Source organism: Cimex lectularius, unplaced genomic scaffold (genome assembly GCF_000648675.2).
Source record: "Cimex lectularius strain Harlan isolate CLEC.00 unplaced genomic scaffold, Clec_2.1 scaffold13, whole genome shotgun sequence".
Lineage (NCBI taxonomy): Eukaryota > Metazoa > Arthropoda > Insecta > Hemiptera > Cimicidae > Cimex > Cimex lectularius.
Genome location: NW_019392649.1, coordinates 1,450,767 through 1,476,247, shown reverse-complemented (window position 1 = coordinate 1,476,247; position 25,481 = coordinate 1,450,767). Strand labels below are relative to the sequence as shown.

At 36.0% G+C, this 25,481-nt stretch overlaps 2 protein-coding genes across 2 annotated transcripts in view; both read right to left on the bottom strand.

Moving 5' to 3' along the window:
• Positions 1 to 6,445: 6,445 nt before the first annotated feature.
• Positions 6,446 to 25,481, bottom strand: part of LOC106664665 (segmentation polarity homeobox protein engrailed-like) — a 118,898-nt gene continuing 99,862 nt past the window's right edge. Inside the window, exons 3-4 of the mRNA XM_014390598.2 lie at positions 9,807 to 9,921; positions 6,446 to 6,958 (exon numbers count right to left, since the gene is read on the bottom strand). Of these exons, the coding sequence (XP_014246084.1) occupies positions 6,769 to 6,958; positions 9,807 to 9,921 (305 nt within the window). The 3' untranslated portion in view covers positions 6,446 to 6,768. The remainder of the gene's footprint in view (positions 6,959 to 9,806; positions 9,922 to 25,481) is intronic.
• Positions 23,935 to 25,460, bottom strand: LOC112128430. The gene is made up of 2 exons (XM_024230581.1): positions 25,005 to 25,460; positions 23,935 to 24,937 (listed from the first exon to the last, which is right to left on the bottom strand). Exons 1-2 carry the CDS (start codon positions 25,039 to 25,041, stop codon positions 24,051 to 24,053), a joined length of 924 nt encoding a protein of 307 aa, XP_024086349.1. The 5' UTR covers positions 25,042 to 25,460; the 3' UTR covers positions 23,935 to 24,050.

The following is a 25,481-nucleotide window of genomic DNA, read 5'->3' as shown; positions in this document are numbered from 1 at the left end:
GCAAATGATTGGATCGAAGAAAAAATAACATTTAAATTCCTAAGACACTTAAAGGTAGAACCCAAGGAAAATTCATAGAGCAGCGGCGTGTTTAGCCGAAAGTCGTGGGTTCGAATCCCGCCTGTGACACAAATTTTTCATTTCGAAAAAAAATGTGAATAATTAATTGAGTAATTATAAAATTAAGAATAAAGCTGATAAAAATAATTAAACAATTATTTTTTTAATTTACACTGATTTTACAATCATCCAAAAGGCCGCAAAGTTTTCGCAAGTCATCTTGCCCAAAATTTTCGAACGAAATGAAATCATCAGCTTGAAGTAACCTCATCCGAAGTAGACTATCAAAAAAAACCCGCACCAAACCCTTCCTCGTAAATCAAATATAGCGATTGTAAATTTAAAAAAATTGAAGTTGCATAATGCTTTTTGGGTAAATTAGGGTGAAATTCCACGTTGGACATCCGTCATCCGATATTAATTGAGCAGTCCGATAACGCCATTGAAACGGCTGGGTCGAGAGTCATTATAGTGATAATCTTCAAATCTTTATTTCCTCCATGTTTTCTTGGTGGTTGCGTGCTTTGACGAATTAGCTTGAAATCCCCCCCTTTGACTTATTTATACGGATAATTAAATAAAACGTTTTTGACGTCAACTAGTTTTATTTATCAAGAATTTGATATTTTAAAAAATTAAAATTTCAGGCTTAAGTAACTTCATGTATTTTTCACGTGCCTTGATATATTTCTATGATTGAATAAAACTGTTTACAAATTTAAAAAATAAGAAGAATTGGATTAGTTATTTTTAGAGAACATCTGGGGGCGTCGGTGGCCGCAAGGTTTAGTCTTTGACACGGCGCTCATCACTGTAATGTAAAGGTCCCGGGTTCGAATCCAGCGGCCCTGCATTCGAACCCGACATACTTACAAATGGGCTTTTTTTTCAAAAACACCGGCATCCTGAGAGTTTATATGACCTCTCCTGTTGCGAACCCTCGTAAAAAAAATATAAATAAATAAAAAATAAATATACAACATTTGTAAAAACCGAATGACCAACTGTTTGTCGAAGGCTATCATACAAATTAAACTATCAATAGTTCAAATGCACCAAAAAAATGAAGAGGATGTCTCCGGATGCTTGATATAGGAACGATGTTTTTTTTTTTTTTTTTTCAAATCATTCTTTTATATTTTTAAGCGTTTTAGTCTGGCTATCTTTGCTTTTTGGGTCTGTCTGATGCACGTCGATATTTCGCCTTAACTAGACTTATCTCCGTATCTCACCTGTTTATATGGATAGAAAAATGCTAAAAGTACGTACGTTTTTACTTAGTAAACTGAGAATTGTACTATGAAATCAGTGGTTGATTTGTGTTCCTCATCCCGATTATAATCTTACTTCGCCATACATCAACCCTTTCCACCTTTCGCGGCACTAGGTCACTTACTGGGTCCGTCTACACTCGCAAATTTCCCTGAATGGTGTTAATACATGCATGCGTGCCTCACCACCCTTATAGGCCTGACAATCACTGAACGTATATATAATTTCCAATTTTTTGTTTTTATTATGTTATATTAGCTGTTTAGGACGTTAAGACATAGGTTTCTGTTCTTCACCCTGTTTATAACCTAGACAATCATTGCAGATGGAAAAAATGTTTATATTGTTTGATAATACAGTGACAATATACAGTGACAAAACATTCACATCAGTAAACAATTTTCTATTATCTCTAGTTTGCAAATCCCGTATTTTTTAATCCAGACAACAGCAATAGGATTGAGTTCGTTGAACTGTTGGTAAACAAACATTCACCCTAATAATCTTTATTTATGTTTATACCTTTGAATTGAGCCAGTTTATTATGAGTCTTCAGGTGAACAGTTTTGTGACTCGGGTTACTTCATTGCAAATTTCGCAAAAACCATTCAATAATTCGTCTCAAATTTGTTATCAGGTATCACCAATTTAGTTATTTTTCTTACATATTGAAAATATTTCCTTTCCTTAATGTTTATGATTATTCCGTTTAATTACTATTTGAACCCATTTTCAACATTTTTGAAAGATCAAATAATAAAATCTCTACAAGAAAGACTTCTTTATCGAGAGATTTCAAAAAAATATAAATTGTTATTATTGGGGTAATAACAAAACCTGAAAGATCTTCCGGAATTTACGACAGTTGTTTTAAAAAGAAGAGGAGTGGTTTTAAAAACAAAATTTTCCGAGGCCAAAAGGCGTTGTATCTACGCGCTCAGTTCGATCAGGACAGGTTGACAATGCTGTCCAAACCCAGCGTAGGCCGCGTGATAATGATAATATGGATGTCAGTGCTGAAACAAACGGAGATGTTTGATGAGGCCGGATTAAGAGCGACGGGAAGTGAAGAAACCATTGCCGACCAAAAATTGGCTTGATGATCGTGGTTTTAATGCCGTGGAATGGCCCCCACAGTCACCTAACCTTAATCCAATTGAGCACTTGTGGAGAAAACTAACAAATGTTTAGCCGATGCAGCAGGAGTCGCTTCAAACTTCGATCAACTTGGGGAAAAATCTCAAGTTGAATGGGACCTAATTGATCCAGAACAGTACAGAAATATCGTAAGAAGTATGTCCAGAAGGACTGATGCAGTTTTGAAAGCCAAAGGAGGACAAACAAAATATTAAAGGACTTTCTATGACACAATCATATTATAGTTCGCACACGGTAATTTCTTTTCTATTACTTTAATAATCATTATAAAGGAACAATTTAATTTTTTGGGTGTTTTTTGTGTTAAGATAAATAAAATTATTAAAAAAACTACGGTTATTTGATGTCCTACAATTGTTTTGAAAAGTAAATAATGATATAACCCAATTTGCATTCAGCTGTGAACGAATCTGTGGGTCACTGTATTAAGAATTTTGAAGCTATATTAGTATTTATAATAATATTAAGAAATGTGGTTGGTTTGAGTTCCTCACTCTGGTTATAACCTTATTTCGCCATGCATCAACCCTTTCCGCCTTTCGCGGCACTAGGTCACTTTCTGGGTCCGTCTACACTCGCGAATTTCCCTCAATGACAATAATGGCATTAATACATGCATCCGTGTCTCACCATCCTTATAGGCCTGACAATCACTGAACATTACAATTGCCACAAAAACAATTTTATTATTGTATATTAGCTATTTAGGAAGTTGAGCAATAGGTTCCTCACAACAATCATTGCAGATGGAAAAAATGTTTATATTTTTTGATAATGTTAAGAATTTATAAGCTATATTAGTATTTAATAATTATATTAAGAAATGAGTAGTCGTTTTGTGCGTTATGTATTACTTTTTGGATTGTCAAGCGCTTGTCAGGTTTTCACAACTTTATCTGCTTTCGGTGCCTCACCCTTCTTATAACCCTGACAACCACTGTAGATGGAAAACTGAAAAAAATCATCTGCTATATGAATTCAATGATTTTTATTTTGATCTGATGCATTTTGTTTTATATTTTATTAAATTGATTTCGTGGACCGATTGAACAAATACATTATTTTCAATTAATTAATCTTTAAATATGGTATTGGTTGAGATAAAAAGGAAAAATAGCAAAAAGAAGGGAAAATTAAAAAGGTGATGATGAGATGGGGAGTTGGTGTCCGAGTGGATCGAATTCATGATAGCTCAAGTGGTAGAGCAGCGGCATATTTAGCCGAAGGTAGTGGGTTCGAATCCCGCTCCTGACACTGACTTTTTTTATCTCAACCAATACCTTAAATAAAGATTACTTAATTGAAAGAAGTTATTTGGTCAATCGGACCACGAAATCTAATGGATTTAATAAATAAAATAATGTATATCTTCACTAAAGGAGCGGCGTATACAGGGTGAGTCATTTTTTGACGCACCATTGGAACATCAACGCGGGTGCGTTTAAATCTGACTCGAGGCTTATTTCCTTTGATTAATACGTTAATAAAAGAAAGTGAGTCAATTTTCGGTGCACCATTGGAAAATCAAGGTTGGCGCGTCTAATTATGACTCGGCACATTTTATTTTGTTAGTCTCGTACCAAAAAATAGGCGAGTCACTTTTCGACGCACCATTCGTTACAAATTAGTTTTAGTAGGTTGGAAGGAAAATAAACAAAACCAACATTATTATAACATTATGCAAACACAATGTAAAAATTTAAAAAAAATCTTCACAAATTAATCTGATTAAGGTTTTAGAGTATTTTTTTCGTCCGATCATCGTTTTACGATAGACTAGGCTACTGTGTTGCAGCAAATGGAGGTCTGTTGGAACAATTAGTATAACGATTTTGAACATTTTTGATTTGCTAACAAAGGAGATTGTTACATTTATTTATTTATTTTTTTACTTTACCAGAAAAAATGAAGAATTTTTTTAAATTTTTACATACTGTTTGAATAATGTTTTAATAATATTGGTTTTGTTTATTTTCCTTCCAACCTACTAAAATTAATTTGTGACGAATGGTGCGTCGAAAAGTGGCTCGCCTATTTTTTGGTACGAGGCTAACAAAATAAAATGTGCCGAGTCATAATTAGACGCACCAACGTTGATTTTTCTATGGTGCACCGAAAATTGACTCACTTCCTTTTTTTAATGTGTAAAAATCAAAAGAAATTGGCCTTGAGTCTGATTTAAACGCACCCACGTTGATTTTCCAATGGTGCACTGAAAATTGACTCACTTTCTTTTATTCACGTATTAATCAAAGGAATAAGCCTCGAGTCAGATTTAAACGCACCCGCTTTGATTTTCCAATGGTGCGTCAAAAAATGACTCGCCCTGTATACCCGAAGGTCGTGGGTTCGAATCCCGCTCGTGACACTGACTTTTTTAATCTCAACCAATAACTTACTTAAGGATTTATATTTTATGTAGATCGGTCATTTCTGGTCATTTTGGTTTATGTACTCGCTGTTTTTGGATGTGAGACGGCTTTTCGATCAACTTCAGTCGTTTGTGCAGGTGACTCGTCGTGCTTAAATCCAGCCAGTGAAGATTGCTAACTGCCAAACTATCGGGTTGTCCGGAAAATAATGCAGGATTTTAAGTTTTCATTAAAAAAAATCTATATAAAATATTCTGTTTACGTTTACAGGATTACTCATTTGTATGATTGTCANATGGGAAATTATTTTGATTAAAGAACATTGCTTTAAAGTAACTAGTTTCTTTTTTTTTGTTTAATACCAAAATCCTGCATTATTTTCCGGACAACCCAATACGAGGATAAGCTTAAGTACTTTAAGCAGTAAGTAAGTTTTTCATCCCAAAAAGTACATATAAACTTGTTCAGTCTTAATACAATTAAATTAAAATTAAATATTTCTGATTTTTATTTGCGTTATCTGCGTTACCATCACATCTAATTAATTAAACAAACAGAACTGCAACATTTTATCAATGGTTTTCCCTGCCTTCTTGGGTGATTTCAATCTATCCCAATGCCTTTTTTATTTCCTTGCTAAAAGGAAGAGCGATTGAAACTTCCATCCTGTAATGAATCTGAGGAATGTCACCGCTTATTTTTTTATTTGACAAGGAATGCATGACGCTCTTAAAGTTTCATCTAATAAGGAGATGTGACTTAAAAGAGTTGTCTTTCAGAATCTTTTAATGTGACTTCGTGATCCTTTACTGTGTATCATTTATTCGCACTTATGGAATCCTATTTTTTTTTTAAATTAATGTCTAAGATGTTCTTATGGGAGGTATTTTCCCCCTAAATATAATACGTTGTTAAATATGTTTCATCAATTTTTAAGGTATGATTTATTTGTTATACAGATTGCAGGAGTAAAAGAACGTTTAAAGGGATTGGTAGGAAAAAGTATAACACATGAAGTTTAAATACAAGTTTATTTACAATATTTCATTTGTACCAATATACAAACTTGTTGCTTTAAATTGTCTTTCCAGAAATAATCGTATACTACATTACACGCGAAGTAGATAGTTGTACAGATGGTGGAGAGAGAATGAAAAACGCTTAACAATTTAAGCAGCTCTTTTTAACTTCAAAGAATGACAATATTGCACTCTAAACAATTTACAATACAAACAACTATGTACAATGGAAAAAAATATAATTATTAAAATTATAATAGGAATATTGAGAGAACAACGGGCCACTCGGGGGAATGCGTTAGTGTGAAATAGTTTAATTTTGGTCCGTCAAAATAAATTTTAAAATTTCGATCAAAAGCAAAGAATTCAAATTTCAATTAATTCGGACAAAATAAATTTTTTCACCTTAAAAAGTATTGCTTTCAAAATAAGGCACCGACGAAATTTTAGTTTTTTAATGACTGTCTTTTTTTTAACTGGCAATTCAATTTTAATACAATATTACAAATTGGAATGTTATTATTTTATTGTAATGTGAGTAAATAATAATAATAATCTGTTAATACAGAAAATTTGGACGTATCAATTTTTGAATAATCTGAGGTAATTTTTAAGTTAAAAAAAATGTTTTTGAGCTTTTCTATATCCAATTAATCATCAAGTTTAGGAGGAATAAATTATAAATAATAATTTGCACTGGCCACCAGTACATTTTTCTTGTTCATCTACACAACTTAAAACAATTTGCCGATTTGGTTGTACAGACTAACTTAAAAGAAAAGGTATGGACTTGTCAAGCTTGTAAGTTTCACACAATTGTCCAATCGTCGGTGTCATCGTGTGGAACTCGGTAGCCCGTTTTGTCTGTTGTTTCTTTTTCTTCTTTTTCAGTCGTCCTTGACGGGAACTGTCGAGTGGTTGTAGAGACCTTGCGCCATGAGCTGAAGAGCCAAAGGATTTCTAGATCCGGACGCTTTCTTGATCTTGGCCCTTTTGTTCTGGAACCAAATTTTGATCTGGGCTTCGTTCAGCCCGAGCTCCGCAGCAAGGGCCTGCCGTCTTCTCTCCGTCAGGTACCTGATTGAAAAACATTATTTAGTTATTTAACAAATCCTGATATACAAAAATGGACAAATAATTCAAGCATGAATCAATTCAAAATCAATCAAACAATATTCAAGATGACACCGACAAAACTATCATATCGTGGTTCTTCACTAATTATTCTTTTTTCATGAAAGATTTTACTTTTATAATTACAATCTGATTTTAATCTTAATCTGACAAATCCTTCTTTTGCCTGATGTCTTATGTAGTTGGGCCGTATTCGTCGATTGGAGGTAGCCAGACCAACGTGATCGGAAACGACAAAAATACAGTTCAAAATTTGTATTTACTTTATAAAAAGTTTAAAAGAAAAAATATGTATCTATACAAGGTGAAGAGAAGAAATCAAATTAAAAAAATAATTGTGGGATTTATTCGGTCTGTCAGGCATGTTTGACTTTAAAACAGCTTCAGTCAGTCTATGCTCCGCCCTGCTTATAACCCAAACCGCTGAAAATAGCGAACTGCCTAAACGTATACGACAAGCAAAAATAGCAGGGTAGCCAAAACAACATGTTCAGAAGCGACAAAATTACAGAATATTCTCCGACGCAAAAAAAATCAAAATCTATGTTCTTTAAAAAAATATTTATGCAAATAAATAAAAATAAATAAATTGTGAAATTTATTCGTGAGGCTTGCTGGGCCATGAACTACTTGTAATTTGATCGTTTCGGATCATCCCTGTTTAGGTCTGTCTGACATATGTCGGCATTTCATAATTTTCTGTTGATCTATGCCTTACCCTGCTTATATCCCTGACAACCACTAAAGATGGCTATCAGCGAAACGTGTCTGTGAGAACAGAAACAATAGGGTAGGTACACCGAATGATCGGAAGCGACAAAATTACAGAATCATCAACTGGCCAAATGAAAGAAGAAATTTAAAAATGCCTGTTTAGTATGTTAATGTCAAGAAATTTTCGGAACACGGTCTGGGGTTTATAAAGAAAAAATTATCCTAACCAAAAACATAAACGATCTTCTGCAGTAATTAACTTGTAACTTGGTCTTACATAACATGTGGGTCTGTCTATCCTTATTGTTTTGGTACGAGTGTTACGGTTTCTAGCCATCTTCAGTAGTGGATTTTTGGTCTATAGATAAAACCAGTAGATGGAAAAAATGGCGAAAGTAGACGGACCAGTACTATCGGAAACGTTTAAATCACAGGTTTCTCGCCTTCTTCAATCGGTCTGTGCCTGCTTATTACCCTGTCAACATTTGAAGAAGGCTAACCGCCAAAACGCATCTGACAGACCAAAACAGCAGGGTAGTCAGACAAACGACAAAATGACAGATTCATCACCCCACAGGCCCAAAAAAGATGTTTAAACTTGTATTAAGTTTGTTAAGGATTTTAAGAAAAAATATGTTAAAAAAATAACTTGTGAAATCTATTCTCAAGATCTGCTGGATGATGAACATGTAGCTTGGATGTTCCCGATCCTCGCATTTTTTGTATTATATTCGCCATCTGAAGTTCTGTAGTCAGCGGTATATCAGGCCAAAACCGAGCAGATCAGCAAACAATAAAATTACAGCATCAAGTCGAAAATTATTCGAAACAATGGCTCATTCAAGAAAAAGCAAAATGTAATAAAATTTATAGCTTTTCCTTGCTGAAAAGGTTTTTTACTGTAAAATCATTGATACTTGATAACAAGTGCCATTAAAGTATAGTACTTTTTGTTATAGAACCGATAGGAACAATATATCCAGATGTATTGTGAGATTTCATATTGGGGTCTGCTGGTTGATGAACTGTCAACAATGAAAGAACAACGTCCCACGATTAAGGTGAAATGAGATCCAACTTTTCGCCATCTTCCGTCAGTCTGTGCTCCTCCCTGCGTATTACCCTGACAATTAATGATGATAATGATATAGCGAAACGCTTCTGACAGGCTTCAAACCAGGCTAGACGAACATGACATGACAACTGGATCTCACTTGTGGTCATTGTAGCTTGGTTGTTTCTGACCATTTTGGTCGACCGATCCTTGCTATATTGTTCGGTCATAGTTAGAGTGGAATTTTTTGTTTAGATAGATAAGTAGATAAAATCCGTAGATGGCGAAAATAGGTGGACCAGGACGATCAAAAACGACCAATCCGCATTGCTGAAGAAAAATTCAACAATCATTACTTCTCAAATTAATGATTTCAAGTTCAAGCCGAGTAAATAAATTAAGTCCTTAAAGTTCTGGGTCGACTAAAAGAAAAGTGATTATTTGGAGATCGTGAGATGCGGTTTGGTGTGACGTAGGTTTAGAAAAACATTTTCTTTATCGTGCCAACGTTTCGATTTTTATTGAGATCATCTTCAGGGCTCAAAGTGTTTGTTTTCTGTGTAAAAGTGTCATTATTGTATGTAGTGTTGAGAGTGCCCCTCGGTGAGAGTGAAACTGAAGATGATCTCAATAAAGATCGAAACGTTGGCACGATAAAGAAAATGTTTTTCTAAACCTACGTCCCACCAGACGGCATCTCACGATCTCAAAATAATCATTAATTAACGGTCACTAAACACCATACATCTGAAATTAACCTTGACCTCTTACTTGCGAGGAGTTTTTTTCTTTTTTTTTCTTTATAGGGCAAAACAATTTTTAATTGACCGATTCATGGGCATAAACTGCTTCCAAGTCTGAAGCACGAAAAATACTGCTTGTGTGTGTGTGTGTGTGTGTGTGTATGGTAGTTAACCTGGCTCTTTTTAATCATCCGTGATTTCTCTTTTTAACATTACATACTAAGATATTTATGTATACTATGAACATATATTTTTAAATAAAATTTGCATCGATGCTTACCTATTGACGTTAAATTCAGTCTTCAGTCTGGCTAATTGTTCTCCACTGAAGGCTGTACGCGGCCTTTTGTCATCCGCATTTTTCTCCTTCCTTTTTATCCTTTTCGTCCTGGGACCTGGAAAAAGTGCAAAAGCTCTGTTTTAACTGTTTAACAAACTATTAAACTCCTGCTGAACAGGCATTGGGTCACTAATTGGGTCCGTCTTCACACGTATGTTCGTTTGTTGAGTGAACACGGCCGAATAAATGACCCATTGACGGTTCAGCACGAGTTCACCGATTCACAGATCAACACCCAGCATCAAACTATTAAACGTTTATAAGCCGAGAAAACCTGTTCTGTTCTAGTAAACAATTGCACTAATTTGCGTTTAGCAGGGTGGGTGTAGCATTTAGCATCCCCCGTTTAAACGTCGTGTATAAATCAACCGGTGAAAGGCCCTGATAGGGTGAGATTTATACGTTCGACAAAGTTAGAGGCCGAGTGAATTTTGAATGCAGATCTGAGCCGAAAGAGGCTATTCGTCACATTTCACTTGAACCATTAGCCCGACTCTATCTACGGTCAGAAGTATGTTCGCACCGCCTCGTCACACTTGTTCTGTCATCATGATTAGTAGCTTAGCTTTCCCTCACAAAATAACAAGACGCACTCATACTGAATACGAAAATATTTTATTATTCCAAGTTGACGTATCATGGCCGAAGTTAAAATTCATAGCCGATGTAATTGTATTAATAGGTTAAGTTGATAGATTGACAGCCTAAACCTCAAACGATTTATATTGCAATTTAAAGCTACAGTTGTTCAATAATCTAGTAGTTATATAAATTTGAAAGATTAAACTTTGTTAAATTCGAAGCTATGAAGCGTTGAATTGTATAGATGACCTATGGAAGAAGTCGAGGTTGTGGCGCGTTTGACAGTTTGAAATCTGAGTCACGAAGCTAAGATGATAAAAATTGCAGGATTATCTCCTCGAAACCCAAGCAAAAACGCAACCGCGATTTCCCTGACAGCCACTGGTACTACTGAAATGGAGACGTCTTTGACAGGTCAACCCGCCGGGTAGCTAGACCCTGATGATCGGAAACGATAAAATTACAGGATTATCACCTCGCAAAAACCAAAACCAAATAATTCAAAATGTTTGTTACACTTGTTAAAGTTTATAAATATATTTATGCAAACAAAAAAGGTAAATTGTGACATTTATTCTTGAATTCTGCTGGGTGATAAACTTACATTTTAATTGTTTCTGGTGTGTTTCGCGATTTCGCCATCCATACTTTTCCCTAAGAATCACTGTAGAAGGCAAACTGACGAAGTGCATCTGACCACCTTAGTTCTCTAAATTTAGGTCTCTCTCTAAATTTAGGTATACCTATTCTTAAACTACCCTTAGTAAAGTGTTTGAGACTGTGACTCGACCTGCTTATTTCCCTGACAACCACTGATAATACAGAAATGGAGACACGCTTTGACAGGTCAAAACCGCAGGGTAGCCAGACCCTGATAATCGGAAACGAGAAAATTACAGGATTATCACCTCGAAAACCAAAACCAAATAATTCAAAATGTGTGTTACGTTCGTTAAAGTTTAAATAACATATTTATGCAAACAAAAAAGGTAAATTGTGACATTTATTCTTGAATTCTGCTGGTTGATAAACTTAGAGCTTAGTTGTTTCTGGTGTGTTTCGCGATTTCACCATCCGTACCTTGCCCTAAGGATCACTGTAGAAGGCAAAATGACGAAATGAATCTGACCACCTTAGTTCTCTAAATTTAGATCTCTATCTAAATATAGGTATACTAATTCTTAAACTACCCTTAGTGAAGTGTTTGAGACTGCGACTCGACCTGCTTATTTCCCTGACAACCACTGATAATACTGAAATGAAGACTGGCCTTTGACAGGTCAAAACCGCACGGTAGCTAGAACCTGACGATCGGAAACGATAAAATGACAAATTAATCATCTCCCAGAACCAAATAAGAAATTTCAAAATTTGTGACCAATGTATTAAAGTAGAGAATTTTTGCGATCATTTTCGTCTGCTTATCCTCGCTGTTTTTGTCCCACGAACTTAACGGATCTCACAACCTCGAGTTGTAAATTTTTAGGCCAGGGCGAGTAAAAACCCACAACTGTATTTTAAAAAATTGCAGATGGCAAAAAGCCGTAAACCGACCAATACAGTGAGGATAGGAAGACAGAAAATTTTTTTCAGGCACAATTTTTTTACAGATCCTGGCTTTATTACTTCGCTTTTAAATTTATAGCTATATAATACGAAATTAATAAAATTTAGGCAACGAATAATCGATAGATACAAGAGATTTGTCACAATTAAAGGTTTTGAACAGCTCTATTTATTTGTTTGATCTATCAAAAGATAAAAGTATATTTCAATAAAATTGTTCATGCCTTTTTTCACACATATTTGTTATATATTTTTTTATATATATAAAAGAATATATTATGCTTATGCCAAATATAGAAAATCCCCAAGAGTAAGTTGGTTGGAGGTTTTAGACCATTTGCAGGACTCTTTAAACTATAAAGTAAGGTTGAAAAATGACTTATTATCATAATTGAAAATAAATTTTCGACTTTTTTCTAAAAAGGGATCGCGCATTTGCATACATAAAATAAATTATAGAAACGAGTCTTTTTTTGTCCGTGTTCACAATTCAGAAGAATTAATTTTTCAAGTTTTCAAGACAGCTGTGTCCAAAGATAGTTTCGCTCGAATCTGAAACCTAAGCTTCACAGGCGTGCGTCAGAAATTGTCTTAACGTCCCCCCGACTATATAACCGCAATAAAATTCGATCCGGGCAGAGATAGAAAGGCCGAAATACAACCCGCCTGGAACGATATATTTCCAAAAAGATTTACTGTCAAACGAGCAGGGTCCGAATTGTCATTAGAGCTCTAGTGGGCGCAATCAACCCTGATAGATGAATAAAAAATTCCCCCCGGTGATTTGATTGAAAAGGATAAGGCGTATCGTGTTGAGATGTTTGTAATTTGGAGTTGGACCACCAGAGAAGAAGTGGCAAGTGTCCCACTAATAGGCCACAAGATATCTATCTGTGAAGCTTCCCGTTCCCTTTTCATTATTCGCTTCACCAGCCATCCGACTTTTTTTCACCGTCTTTATACAGACGCCTTTACGCTTCCGGCTCACCGTTTTCACTTATCCGATCCTTATCGCCCCTTTTACTCGACTTCTCGCGACACCCACACCCGAAGAGTCTTTGAAAGAAACAATACAGTCAAATTTAATTTTCTTACATTAACCGTGAATTCGGCGTTTGTTTAAAATTCTTTCCGATTTACAGTATCACGTTTTTTCTATTTCATGTTTCAGGAAATAACACGGGAAAGATAAAAATGGCTATAGACGAGTTTTAGCATTTACTTCACGGCCATATTGCTCAAACCCGCAAAATTCTTTTATAATAAAATTTTGGCATTATTCACCACGACTTAGCAACTGATGATGTATGAGCTCTCCACACTGAACTGCAAAATTTTTGAAAGAATGTAGGCCACATTGACATGTCACAGAATTTCGTTAACGGAAGAATTCTGTTCCAGAAAGATAACACTCATCCACTTTCTTACGAACCAAAAAAAGGTTAGAGTATGGGATAGACCTACCGCTTCACCCGCCATATGGTCCAGACGTATGTCAACATTCCGTTAATTGCGGGAAGGTGAAAAGGGCGAGACTGATCTTTTATGAACTTACGACCTAGCAATGATCTGATATTGTAGAAATTTGCAAAATCAAAGAAAAAAAAAACAATGTACTATACGATTTTAAAAAATGATGTCAAGGCTAGATCGTGGTCAAATGGCTTTTCAAAATTCAATTGTGAAAAAGAAACCACGCTGTGCTTTTTTTGGAATTATTCATCACGAGTTTTCTCATGTTGTTCTATGAACTCTGCACTCTGAACTGCGAAAACTTAGAAAGGCGAAAACAGGACTTAGTTAACAGCAGAGTCCTGTTCCAGAAAAATTTCGCTGGTCGACGGACGACCTGTGGACTAAGGAAAGGTATTGATGAGAGAAGATAGAAGAGTATTTTCATGGGATCGAGTTACCGCTACACCCGCCATATATCCCAGACGCAGTCTCGCCGTATCAAAATACCGTTAATTGCGGTGTTCAAGGCATGGGAAGATGAAAAAGATCTTTAAAATGATCCTGTATGAACCTCAATCTAATATAAGATTTTAACAGAAAATGACACTTTTTAATGAAAAGTGCGCTTGCTGTCGTCATCCAGACGACCGTGAGCAAAGGCTAGGTCGGAACTCGTACTACATTCCCGGTAAAGTCCAAACTTTGCTCCGTCAAAAGACCCCGCCATGAGAAGGAAAAAGTGCCTTTTGGCAGGTCCTGCATGAACTTATGTTCCAGCAACCCACTAAGAAATTAGACCCTCAATGTCCCCAAATCTTCATACCAGAGGACAACTAGACCGCAGACCAGTTGCAACAATAGAACAATATGGAAAAATCTATAATCTATGCTTTTGTTCTTTTTTTTAATACATGTTCATCACGGGTCGCTGATGGATGTTATTTGACCTCTTGAACTTGAATTGTCAGTGTGATACTCAGGTTTAACTAACGGTCTGACCTCGATCCTTCAGCTTACGACGCGTTCCGATGGCCCTCTTTGTCCTGGAGAAAAAGCTAGGAAAATGCTGTATCTGATTCTACTCCAAACCGCAAGTAATAGTGCCAGCGTGAGATAGAGCAACTGGCTGGAATATGGTTAATAAACCCAGCAACCCTTCTGTTCTACCACGGAATTAGGTCAAACACCTGCAACTTCGCCAAAAAAATCTTGACTAAACTTACCCTTCCGCAGCAATAGGGACAGAACATAGGGCGACTACAGGTTAGTCTTAGCATTACTGACTCAATAAGTATTTGACAGAACCCAGCAGAAGATAGTTTGTATATGTTCTACGAACAAAAACAGAAAATAGCAGCACATATATGATGTGAAGCTGTGAAGGCCTAGTAAATAAAAGTTTTATATTCACAGGACGAAGAAAACTAAATAAAAAAACCGTCTTCTGAGCAGGTTCCAGCTGATTAAACCTGTGAGGATAGACTGCGCACTATGATAATGATAGACAAATCACAGACCCCATAGAGAAATCTAACGAAAGGTTTGAAGCAAAACAGTGAGTTATAAGCAATAAGAGGAAAAGCTCAATATTACTATTCGATGGACGTAGTGCCTAAGACCCTTTATTTACTCCAATAAATCTAATCTAATATTTTAGATCTTTATATTTTGTAATAAATGAAAAACCAAAAAGCTGCATTTATAGATGTCTGGAATGTCCACTCACGAACTGCACTAATGAAAAAAATATTTAAAAGAATAGAAAAACTCTCAACTATTCTATTCAAATGCAACTGCTACAACATTGCTAATTTAAACTACAATCTAAAAAGCATCACCTTATTAGCCTAAGTGAAATAAATCATTCCCGAATAGCATTTCTTACCGTAAGCCGAGAAAATTACACGGTAGCCGAGCACAAAGAGCGTACAAGACGGATGGGGAAATAACGAGAAGAAGGGTTTCAGAAACGGTCAATGCTACTTCAATGAGAAGATATAATAAGGCTCTAATGAAGAATAGCTTATGATTTATAGGAGAGTACACAGCCCCTGTTGCTCAGCTCGTTCCAACCCTCGACCGGGCGTTATTGTGAGGGCCCTTTGCCAACTCCCCTGAGCTCCATTAGTCCCAGGGTGTTAGCCTTCATTAAGGTCCTTTTAGATCTGCAAATCTTTTATCCGATATACCAGTCGTCGGCTATTAAAAATAATTGATGTTTGTGCTGGAACGTGGACTAAAAAAGGTTTAATTTTATTTGTGCAGAGGGGAGGTTGCATCTGTTTCGTCTGTTCGTGCGTACAGTTAATACATGATTACAGTTCATTCAATATTAAACACGAACTGTATTGAGTTTTGTACTGTTTAATTGGTTTCTGTCTTTCAGAGAGAAGAGAGAGTGAGAGAGAGAGGGAGAGAGAAAGAAAGAGAGAGAGAGAGAGAGGCATATATATATATATATATATANTCTCTCTCTCTCTCTCTCTCTCTCTCTATCTATCTATCTATCTATCTATCTATCTATCTATCTATCTATCTATCTATCTATCTATCTAGCCATCTAACCTACCTACCTATTTATCTTCCTATCTATCTATCTGTCTCTATCTATCCATCTATCTCTTCTTTCAGTCTATCTACCTATTTAGTCCAATTTAAACACTCTTATATCCAACGACTTTTTACAATAATCATTACAAAATGATATATATTGTTGGTTGCCTACATCATATATTTATAAGTGTAGATAAAACACACACAGAGAGAGAGAGAGAGAGAAACAATAAGAAAGAGATAGAGAGATAAATAGATAATTTTAATCTAGAGTTCTAGCAGTGAAAGTTCGGATTTCTGGAAGACAGCCGGTTGTACAAAGCGTCCATGCATTTTCCCAGTTACAAACACATGATCGATGTGTGGTATTTAATGTGAAATGTTGCCGCTACGCGATCATATTCGATATATTATACATGTGAGAAAGCTCTGGATATAATGTATGGTGTTTAGTGACCGTGAATTAATGATTATTCGGAGATCGTGAGATGCGGTCTGGTGTGACGTTTGTTTTAGAAAAACATTTTCTTTATCGTGCCAACGTTTCGATCTTTATTGAGAACATCTTCAGGACTCAAAGTGTTTATTTTCCGTGTAGATGTGTCATTCTTGTGGGACGTGTAATTCTTGTGTCATAATTACCATAATCATCGTAAATTGTTAAAACAGAATCTTACAGTTTGGTTAAATGGTGCAAGTCCCCCATAAGTTAGGAATGGTAAGACAGTGTGTGTGTGAGAGAGAGAGAGAGAGAGAGAGAGAGAGAGTGAGAGAGAGAGAGAGAGCAAGAGAGCGTGAGAGAAAGAGATAGATAAATAAATAGATAGATGGATAGATAGCGAGAGAGTTAGAGATAGATAAATCGATTAGATAGATAATAGAGAGAGTGAGACAGAGAAACAGATAAATAAATAGATAGATAGAGAAAGTGAGCGAGAGAAATAGAGATAGACAGAAAAATAGATAGATAGACAGATAGATAGATAGGTAGATAAATACATAGATAGATGGATATAGAGAGAGAGTGAGAGAGAAATACAGATAGATAGATAAATAGATAGACAGACAGAAAGAAGAGATAGATAGAGTGAAAGAGAGATAGATAGATGTAGATAGATAGATAGGGAAATAGATGTAGATGGATAAATAGATAGACAGATAAATAGGTAGATAAATAGATAGATAGATGGATAGATAGAGACAAAGTGAGAGAAAAATAGAGATAGATAGATAAATAGATAGATAGATAAATGAATAGATAGATAGAGAGAGAGTGAGAGAGAAATAGAAAATCTTAAATCACATTTTAAAAAAATATTAATCAATTAATGTTCCTCCCACTCTCTCTCACACACTATTACTCTTTCTCTCTCTCTCTCTCTCTCTCTCTCTCTCTCTCTTTCACACAATCTAATATTATCCCTTATTCGATGGATAATGTGAGACTTTCAATATGCACAAATCTTTTCAGCTACGTTCTCCACACTATTATTATGTTAGACACGCAACCTTTGCTTATAAATCTGTATCTTTCAACACTACAATATTTGATATTCTTTGTTATTATTTTGTACTACTAACTATCAATTTAACATGTACGGAAACACATTCAGTCTCACGTGCACGTTTTGTAAGATAGGTTGTAAAACCCCGCTGATCAATAATTAAATCAACTTCTTCCTTTTTTTTTCTAAACGCGTGATTTCTGCTTTCGGCCAATAAAAGTAAAAAGAGGAAAGGTTTCTGGATAAAACGCCCCAACAGGCTCTAATAGTAATCTCTCCAATTATTTATGTTAGCGAAAGGTGTTTAACCTGTCACGTAGCATTGAATTAATTCGTTCACGCCAGTCCATATGATATCACGTATAAACGAGTGGATTTGGGGCGAAAGGTACTCGGGTGCGTACCAAGAGACGTGATGATACCATTTATGGTTAGAAGATAAATTATTCCCATCGTGTCTTTTCTCTACGGCTAAGGCTAAGAAAGAGAGACCGGGTCTTATACAAGGATACAGTGTTGGTATAAAAAATCGTATTTTTCTAAATCAGTACAATAATGTTTACTGTAAAAATAATAAAATATGCAAGAGGGACTGTCTAAAAGTGCACATACAACGATTTGATCATAAATATATTACAATTAATTATAAACATAAACTTATTACAATTAATTAAGGTTTTTTTAGTTGAGATAAAATAATTGGTCAAACGGACCACGAAATTAGTGAATTTAATGATTTAAAATGAAGTATACTTCACTAAAGCTTTCCGTGGTCATTTCATTTGTCGTCGAGAATCAATCCGATTACACGACATTTGAAAAATGGCAAAAAGGAGGGAAAATTCAAAAGGTGGGGTTGAGATAAGAAGTTGGTGTCCGAGTGGATCGAGGTCACGATAGCTCAAGTGGTCGAGCAGCGGCGTATCTAGCCGAAGATCGTGGGTTCGAATCCCGCTCGTGCCATTGACTTTTTATCTCAACTAAAAAAACCTTAATTAATTGTAATATATTAATTGGTCAAGCGGACCACGAAATTAGTGAATTAGAATTAACGATCAAGCAAAAAGTTCATCATCCAGCAGAATTCTAGAAATATCTATCAATATATCATTTTACTAACCAAAATGGGTGTGGCAATTTTATAGTCTGTATTGTAGTTTCATACAGAAGAACCCAAACCGTATTATGTAAAAAAATTCTCTACTTTCACACATTTACCTATATATCAAGGCGAAAACAAATGCAATTTGGTATTTTTGAGAATTCAACTTAGTCAAATTTTATCATTTTAAGTAGTCAGTGAGGCTTATAAGCAGGGACAGAACTGAATGTTACAAACAGACAAAACGCGACCGATAGAATTCACTATGGTAAGCTTGAAAATGAGGGAGAGATGCAGCCCCCGAAGATGCAGCAGTAGACAGGGAACTGCAAGAGGTCTTCACAAGTCCACTGAGAAGATATGTTAAATATTATCAAGCACATCATGGGGAACAGAAATGGAAGTAATCTCTAATGTTTCTCAATCAAAAACGTTTTACCCTACATTCCCATCCAGGATAATCTATGAAATGAAACACGTACTCAGTGCTGGGAATATTTCAGGTATGGTAATCTCCTACGCCTGTACATGTGAAGGAAGACTCCTGCAAATCTGGGGGGTCTCTCACTGCCAAAAATCTCGAGAGACAAACAGGCAAACTAATGCGGACAGTTTTAGAACTAGGAGACAACTTCAAATATTACAAAGAATTGAACAAATTTATTAACAAAATAGAACTATCAATTAAATGATTTATATTTTATTCTACTTTTCAATCAATGTATTAGTCAGTGATTTTAAAAATTCTTTCTTTAAAAAATCTTTTTGTGTGCCTAATTCCTTGTTACACATATTGCTACCTATAATATGCTATGTAAAAGCAATACTTTGTAATCAATGATGGAGAAGGTAGAAATGAATTACCCAGATATAGAGGTAATGCAGTTGGGAAAAAAAGATCAAAAGAACGAAGAAAACAGTCCAAGATGTTCGGAATCGGCACTACTTTATGTCCGAGCATTTTGTTAGAAACATAAAATCCACTTCACTTCATATGTACTTTGGGTTAGATAGTTAGATTTTATTCGATGATTACAAATTTGGTCGATTTTTCCTACAACTTCCTTTCAAAAATCTCAGCCAGATATGGTAAATGTTAGGTTAAAATCAATGCATAGTTTAGTAGTTGCCAACTTAAGTGATAGGATTATGTCAGTACCTCCTCCAGCTCATTACCCTGATTGCCACGAAAAATGGCTGACAAAATGTGTCTAACAGACAGATCAAAACAGTGTGGGCGATCAGGATCGTCAGTAATGACTAAGCCAGAAGTGCACCCACCAGACTTCAAGAAAATAAATCTATTAATATATCATTTTACTAGCCTGACTTTCTTCAAATATTTCCGGACTTTAAACACAAATTTTGATTTTTCTTCGAGATGGTGATGAATATGTAATTTTGTTGTTTCTGATCATATTGGTCGGCTACCCTGCTGTTTGGGGAGTTATTCATCTTCAGTAGTGTTCAGGGAAATAAGTGGGGTGAGATATCGGCACAAACCGAATATTTAAGATGTCGAGAAGCTGAAAATCTGGTGTCCCAAACATACCTCGAGAAAAAATTTTACCAACACATCGCTTTACTAGCAGCTACCAAGTTTGTGACAATTTTATACTAGCGTTTTCAAATAAATTTTGTCCAGGATTGAATGGTTTTTAGTGACCGTTAGCCAATGATTATTTAGAGATCGTGAGGTGCAGTCTGGTGTGACGAAGGTTTTAGAAAAAACATTTTCTTTATGATGCCAACGTTTCGATCTTTATTGAGCCCTGAAGATGATCTCAATAAAGACCGAAACGTTGGCATCATAAAGAAAATGTTTTTCTAAAACCTACGTCACACCAGACCTCAACTCACGATCTCAAAATAATCTTTGTCCAGGATTTTTAATAATAATTTTTTAGCTTATCATTTATTTTGGTCACAATTTGAAAACCCACTGTGGACTCTGGAGGTCCAGCGAGCGCCAATTGTTAATCGGTGGCCTATAGTTGTATAAATCTTGTGATAGATCTGTTTTCCTATTAAAATATATAATAATTAAATAATAAAAAGTTCTAAAACATGTGTAGTTTAACTTTAAATCACGATAGGCCATAGGAAAATTGGGAACCATTGAAAACATCTATCAATTTTTGATATTTTAATAAATTTACAAGATCTTTGTCATGAGTATGAATTTGTTTGTTAATCACGGTGATTTCGGCCCCCTCGTCTCTCATCGAGACCAATAACTGTCCCCTTGTAATCCTAGTAGGTAATTAGTCACGGCCCGCGTCCCTCCACCCCGGCATCCTGATGACAATGACGAGCCTTCATCACTAATGAAACGTTTGTACACCCTTCTCCTCTTTCAAATCTACTCGATCCCCGTTGCCACCTAGAAATGCTACCAATCGTATCGATCTAACATTCACATGAAATTTTCCTCGTGGAGGCGAGCCCGGGTAAAGCAGGCCGGTAAAAACTCTAAGGGGGAGGCTGTTGCTCGGCGCTGGCAGACGGTTTTAACAGTTAAATCCGTGAGGTCGAGGGTTGGTTCGCCAGGACTGCTTTTAGCTCGTTAAGGACCCCAACGTCTTATAAGACATATTGGACACGTTGATGAATGCCTCCTTAGTCTTGAGCCGCCAATATGCTAATCCCGTGGGGCCCCAAGACGGATGGAAACGGTAGCAGACTATTAACATTCCGCTAACTCACGGGAATTAGTAGAAATTAAAATGGCACCTTGGTCTTCGACCCCTCCGTTAGCTCAAACAATTACTCAGCCAAAGCACAAGTATGCTAATGGGGATGGGGATAGTTGCTTTTTTTATTGCAATTCAAAACGTCCACAATCGTTCGCCCCATACCAACATCAATTTAACACATTTTAATTAACGAGATCAATTTATTTTAGTTGGATCTTATCGATTAAAACGTAATGGGCTGTACTGTAGGTTAACCAATAATACACAGATTGCCATAAGTCGACATTAAGTTGATTGTGGGACAATACTTGATCAGTCGAAACTGGAATTTCATAAGATATTCAAAAGAGACTATGTTAAACGATGTAATTCGGTCGTTTCCGATAATCTTATGTAGTAGATCAGGGGTATCAACAGGGTGACCAGGTTCATCAAAGAGCAGACCTAGGTAAGAAATCTAAGAATATATCATTTTACCAACCATTTGAAAAATCCCTAAACCATCAGTTTCTTAATATCATAATTTTTACTAGGCTTATTACAAACGTTCTATAGGTTTTGGTCGATGTTACTAACATCCTACAAATAATGATGTATCACCTATTTAACTTAATAATGTAATAATGTATAGATTAGTAGTCAACATTCAGGGGTGGTTTGTATTCATTTCTCACCCTACTTATACCCAGACAATCAGTGAAAATTGTTGACCATTTAACGACGGCAAAAAATTTTTAATAACAACTGGTCGGGGTGGCCGCAACGGTTTAGGCGCTCATCACTGTAAGACAAAGGTACCGGGTTCGAATCCAGCGGCCCTGCAACCCCCTGATCCCTTATCTCGTTTTATATATCTGTCAGACCTTTGGCAGCCTTTTCTGGTGGTTATCAGTGAAATAAGCTGGGCGAGGCATTATCGTAAAGTAGCCACGATACTTGTGTTAACTCTGTTGACAAGTGCTAAATTACTGATTCCAACTCGACCAAAACCTGTAGCCATAGAATAAAGTCCAACTTCCTAATCTAAAATTACATGTGAAGAGAAGTGGAATTCCTTTTACTAACAAAATAATTAGAAAAAGAAAGTTGTATCGGGTCCGAACATCTGGGACGGTTATCCACATTGGTTTAGTCTGTCGATCACGATGGTGAAATTTGACCATGACGATCAAAATTGACCAAACTACAAAATTGTATTTCTTTATGCCCCATTGTGTCCTTGTTTCATAGGTGACGAACCTGTTCATCTGATTATCTGTCATCCTGGTGAACTGATCATCCTGAAAGCCCATGCTCGCTGTTTTGTTCAGACGCGTTTTGGCACTAAACTAATTATTAAAATAATTTTACGTCGTTTTATATTGATTTTTCGTGAGAAAAAATCCGACCCACTACCGAAGTTGGATAAATACATTTTCAACAGAAAAAAAAAAAAAGTTCTAGGGCCAAAAAAAGTAGCTTTCATAAGTAGTTAAAGTAATTCAATTCACTAGTTTCGTGGTCCGCTTGACCAATTAATATCATACAATTAATTAAGGTTTTTAGTTGAGATAAAAAAGTCAATGGCACGAGCGGGATTCGAACCCACGATCTTCGGCTTGATACGCCGCTGTTCTACCACTTGAGCTATCGTGACCTCGATCCACTCGGACACCAACTTAAAAAAAACCAACTTGAAAAATGGCAAAAAGGAGGGAAAATTCAAAAGGTGCGGTTGAGTTGGGAAGTGGGAGAGCAGCGGCGTATCAAGGCGAAGATCGTGGGTTCGAATCCCGCTCGTGCCATTGACTTTTTATCTCAACTAAAAACCTTAATTAATTGTAAGTTAAAGTAATGTTTATTCCTTCGAAAAAATCTAATTAAAAGTATAAGTTTTATATGATCCAATTGCTTAAGTGACATGCCATTATAAACATTAAAAAAATTAAACAAGACCTTTAATTTATGTAGGGTTTAATCTTTAAGTCTCCCCTAGGTGCCAACGATAAATGAACACTTCTTAATCTTCGTGGGATAATGAGCTTATCAACTTTACGCTACAGTAAAATACTGAAAATGATGAAATTTGACAAGGATAATCGGAAATGGCAAAAGTTCATAAATTGTATGTTTATTGACCTTAAAATGTGATTTTATTAAAATTAATTTGACTTAAGAAGGGTCACCCACAACATATGGAGGCTGGAGTTTGGGCGCTTTTGCCATAATCATTGCAATTTTTATTTATCTCTATGCCTGAAAAGATTGCTTTATTACACCTACAAGGTGGATAATTAATGAAAAGTTTAAGTGTAATATATTACATAAATATTGTAATGATTATGAAAAAAGGGTACTTGTCCACGGTATTTTTCTAAAGTAGTAACAGCAATGTTTATTCCTTCGCAAAAATCCGATTAAAATAAAAAATAAAATAATAAAACTATCCAACAATTGAAACTAAAAAGGAAAATAGAATGATCAAAATTTAGAGTAAAAATGGATGTTTGCTTGTCAAAATGAAATGATTTTTTTTGTGGGTTTATGATATTATATTACCCATATATATATATATATATTTTTTTTTTTTTTAACATGATACCACCACTTAGCGAGACAGGTGAGAAGAGACCCGAGCCGAAGCACGCGCCCCATGTTACATGTCTACCTTTGAATTACACCTCAATGCAACTTTCCCTTATGAAACAATAAATTAGATGGTATATGTCTCTTCTCCCAGTTGTAATTAAAGTTTGCAATGAAAAAGGTCTGGCCACTCCAACCAAGGATTCGATGCCACTAATGAGATTCTCATATCCTCGTATTCTGGGCATTTCATAATTATATGGTTCATGTCCTCTGTACAATCGCAGGAAGCACAATTGGCAGATTGTCTCAGGCCAATCTTATATTTATGAGCACCCCATAAGCCATGGTTGCTTCTGATCCGTGTGAGTACTGTTTGGAAGTCGCGAGTTGCCCTGCATCCTTGAAACCACGGAGCCTTGGGTACCACGGGGAACCTGGACCGATACAGTGATCCGCCTGCGGAGCCACTATGAAATTCCTGCCACTCAGATAGCCAACTCGCATTGAGTAAACGTCTACAATCGCTTTTTGTATATTTATATTCGCAGAATTCCCCTGTATCGATAGCCTGTTTCGCCTTCACATCTACCAGCTCATTCTCGCGTATTCCTGAATGCCCTCTAATCCAGCATACAGTTATATTTTTTCCGCTGTTGACCAGTTCCCTATACACTAGCAAAATATTTACTGTTACATGGTCCGAATTGGTATTTATTTTCTCTATGTGGGAGACAATACTTTTTGAATCAGTCACGATAGCAATTTTCTTAACATCTATTTTCTTTACATACTCTAATGCCTTTAGAATAGCCATGGATTCGGCAGAGAAGTTGGAGCTATTTGCAGGGAGAGAAAATGTTTTATTCTTCCTCCGTACTGAGTCGTAAAGAGCAAACCCAGCCTTACCTTCCACCACAGAACCATCCGTGAAAATCATATAATTGCCAGCAAGGTGTTCCCTAGTGAAATGATCTAGCTGAGATTCATCATACCCATCCTCGTTTCCACCAGACAAATGTAGTAAATTCTGAAGAATTCTTTGTTCTATATTAAAATTGTCAATTAAACCGTATGTTGACATTATTACAAAAACCAGACCGTAGAAAAATACCTGACCGTGTAGAGTTCGAAAGGGAAAAACCGCCCATGGGGTGAAAACAAAGTTGACAAGTGTGCAGAATTTGATTAGTAAGTGTCCGGTCTCCAGGTAAGCGCTAGGTTTTGTTTATAAACAAAGCCCGCCCACAATTGTCCGATGGACAAAAGGTCAGAAAGCCATTTATGCTCCGGGACGAGTCTATTTCCTCAGGCACTATGCAGGGACGTTTGTTGTTCAAATAATGCCTGGTAAAAATCCCGTCTCGACTTTGAAAAGGAGGAAAGTGAAACAAATTCAAATTTCCGCCTCTTGGCCTCCGATTAATACAAGGTTGTCAAAACTTTACAAATCTTGTGGACACATAAATATTTTTCAATGGTTACACCGTGATAAATCTGGGGAAACATACACTAATGGAATGGTCTGAGGTCTCGGAGGAAAACTATCTTCAACTGAAAAATTGCAGCCAGGTGGCAACACAAAAGATTT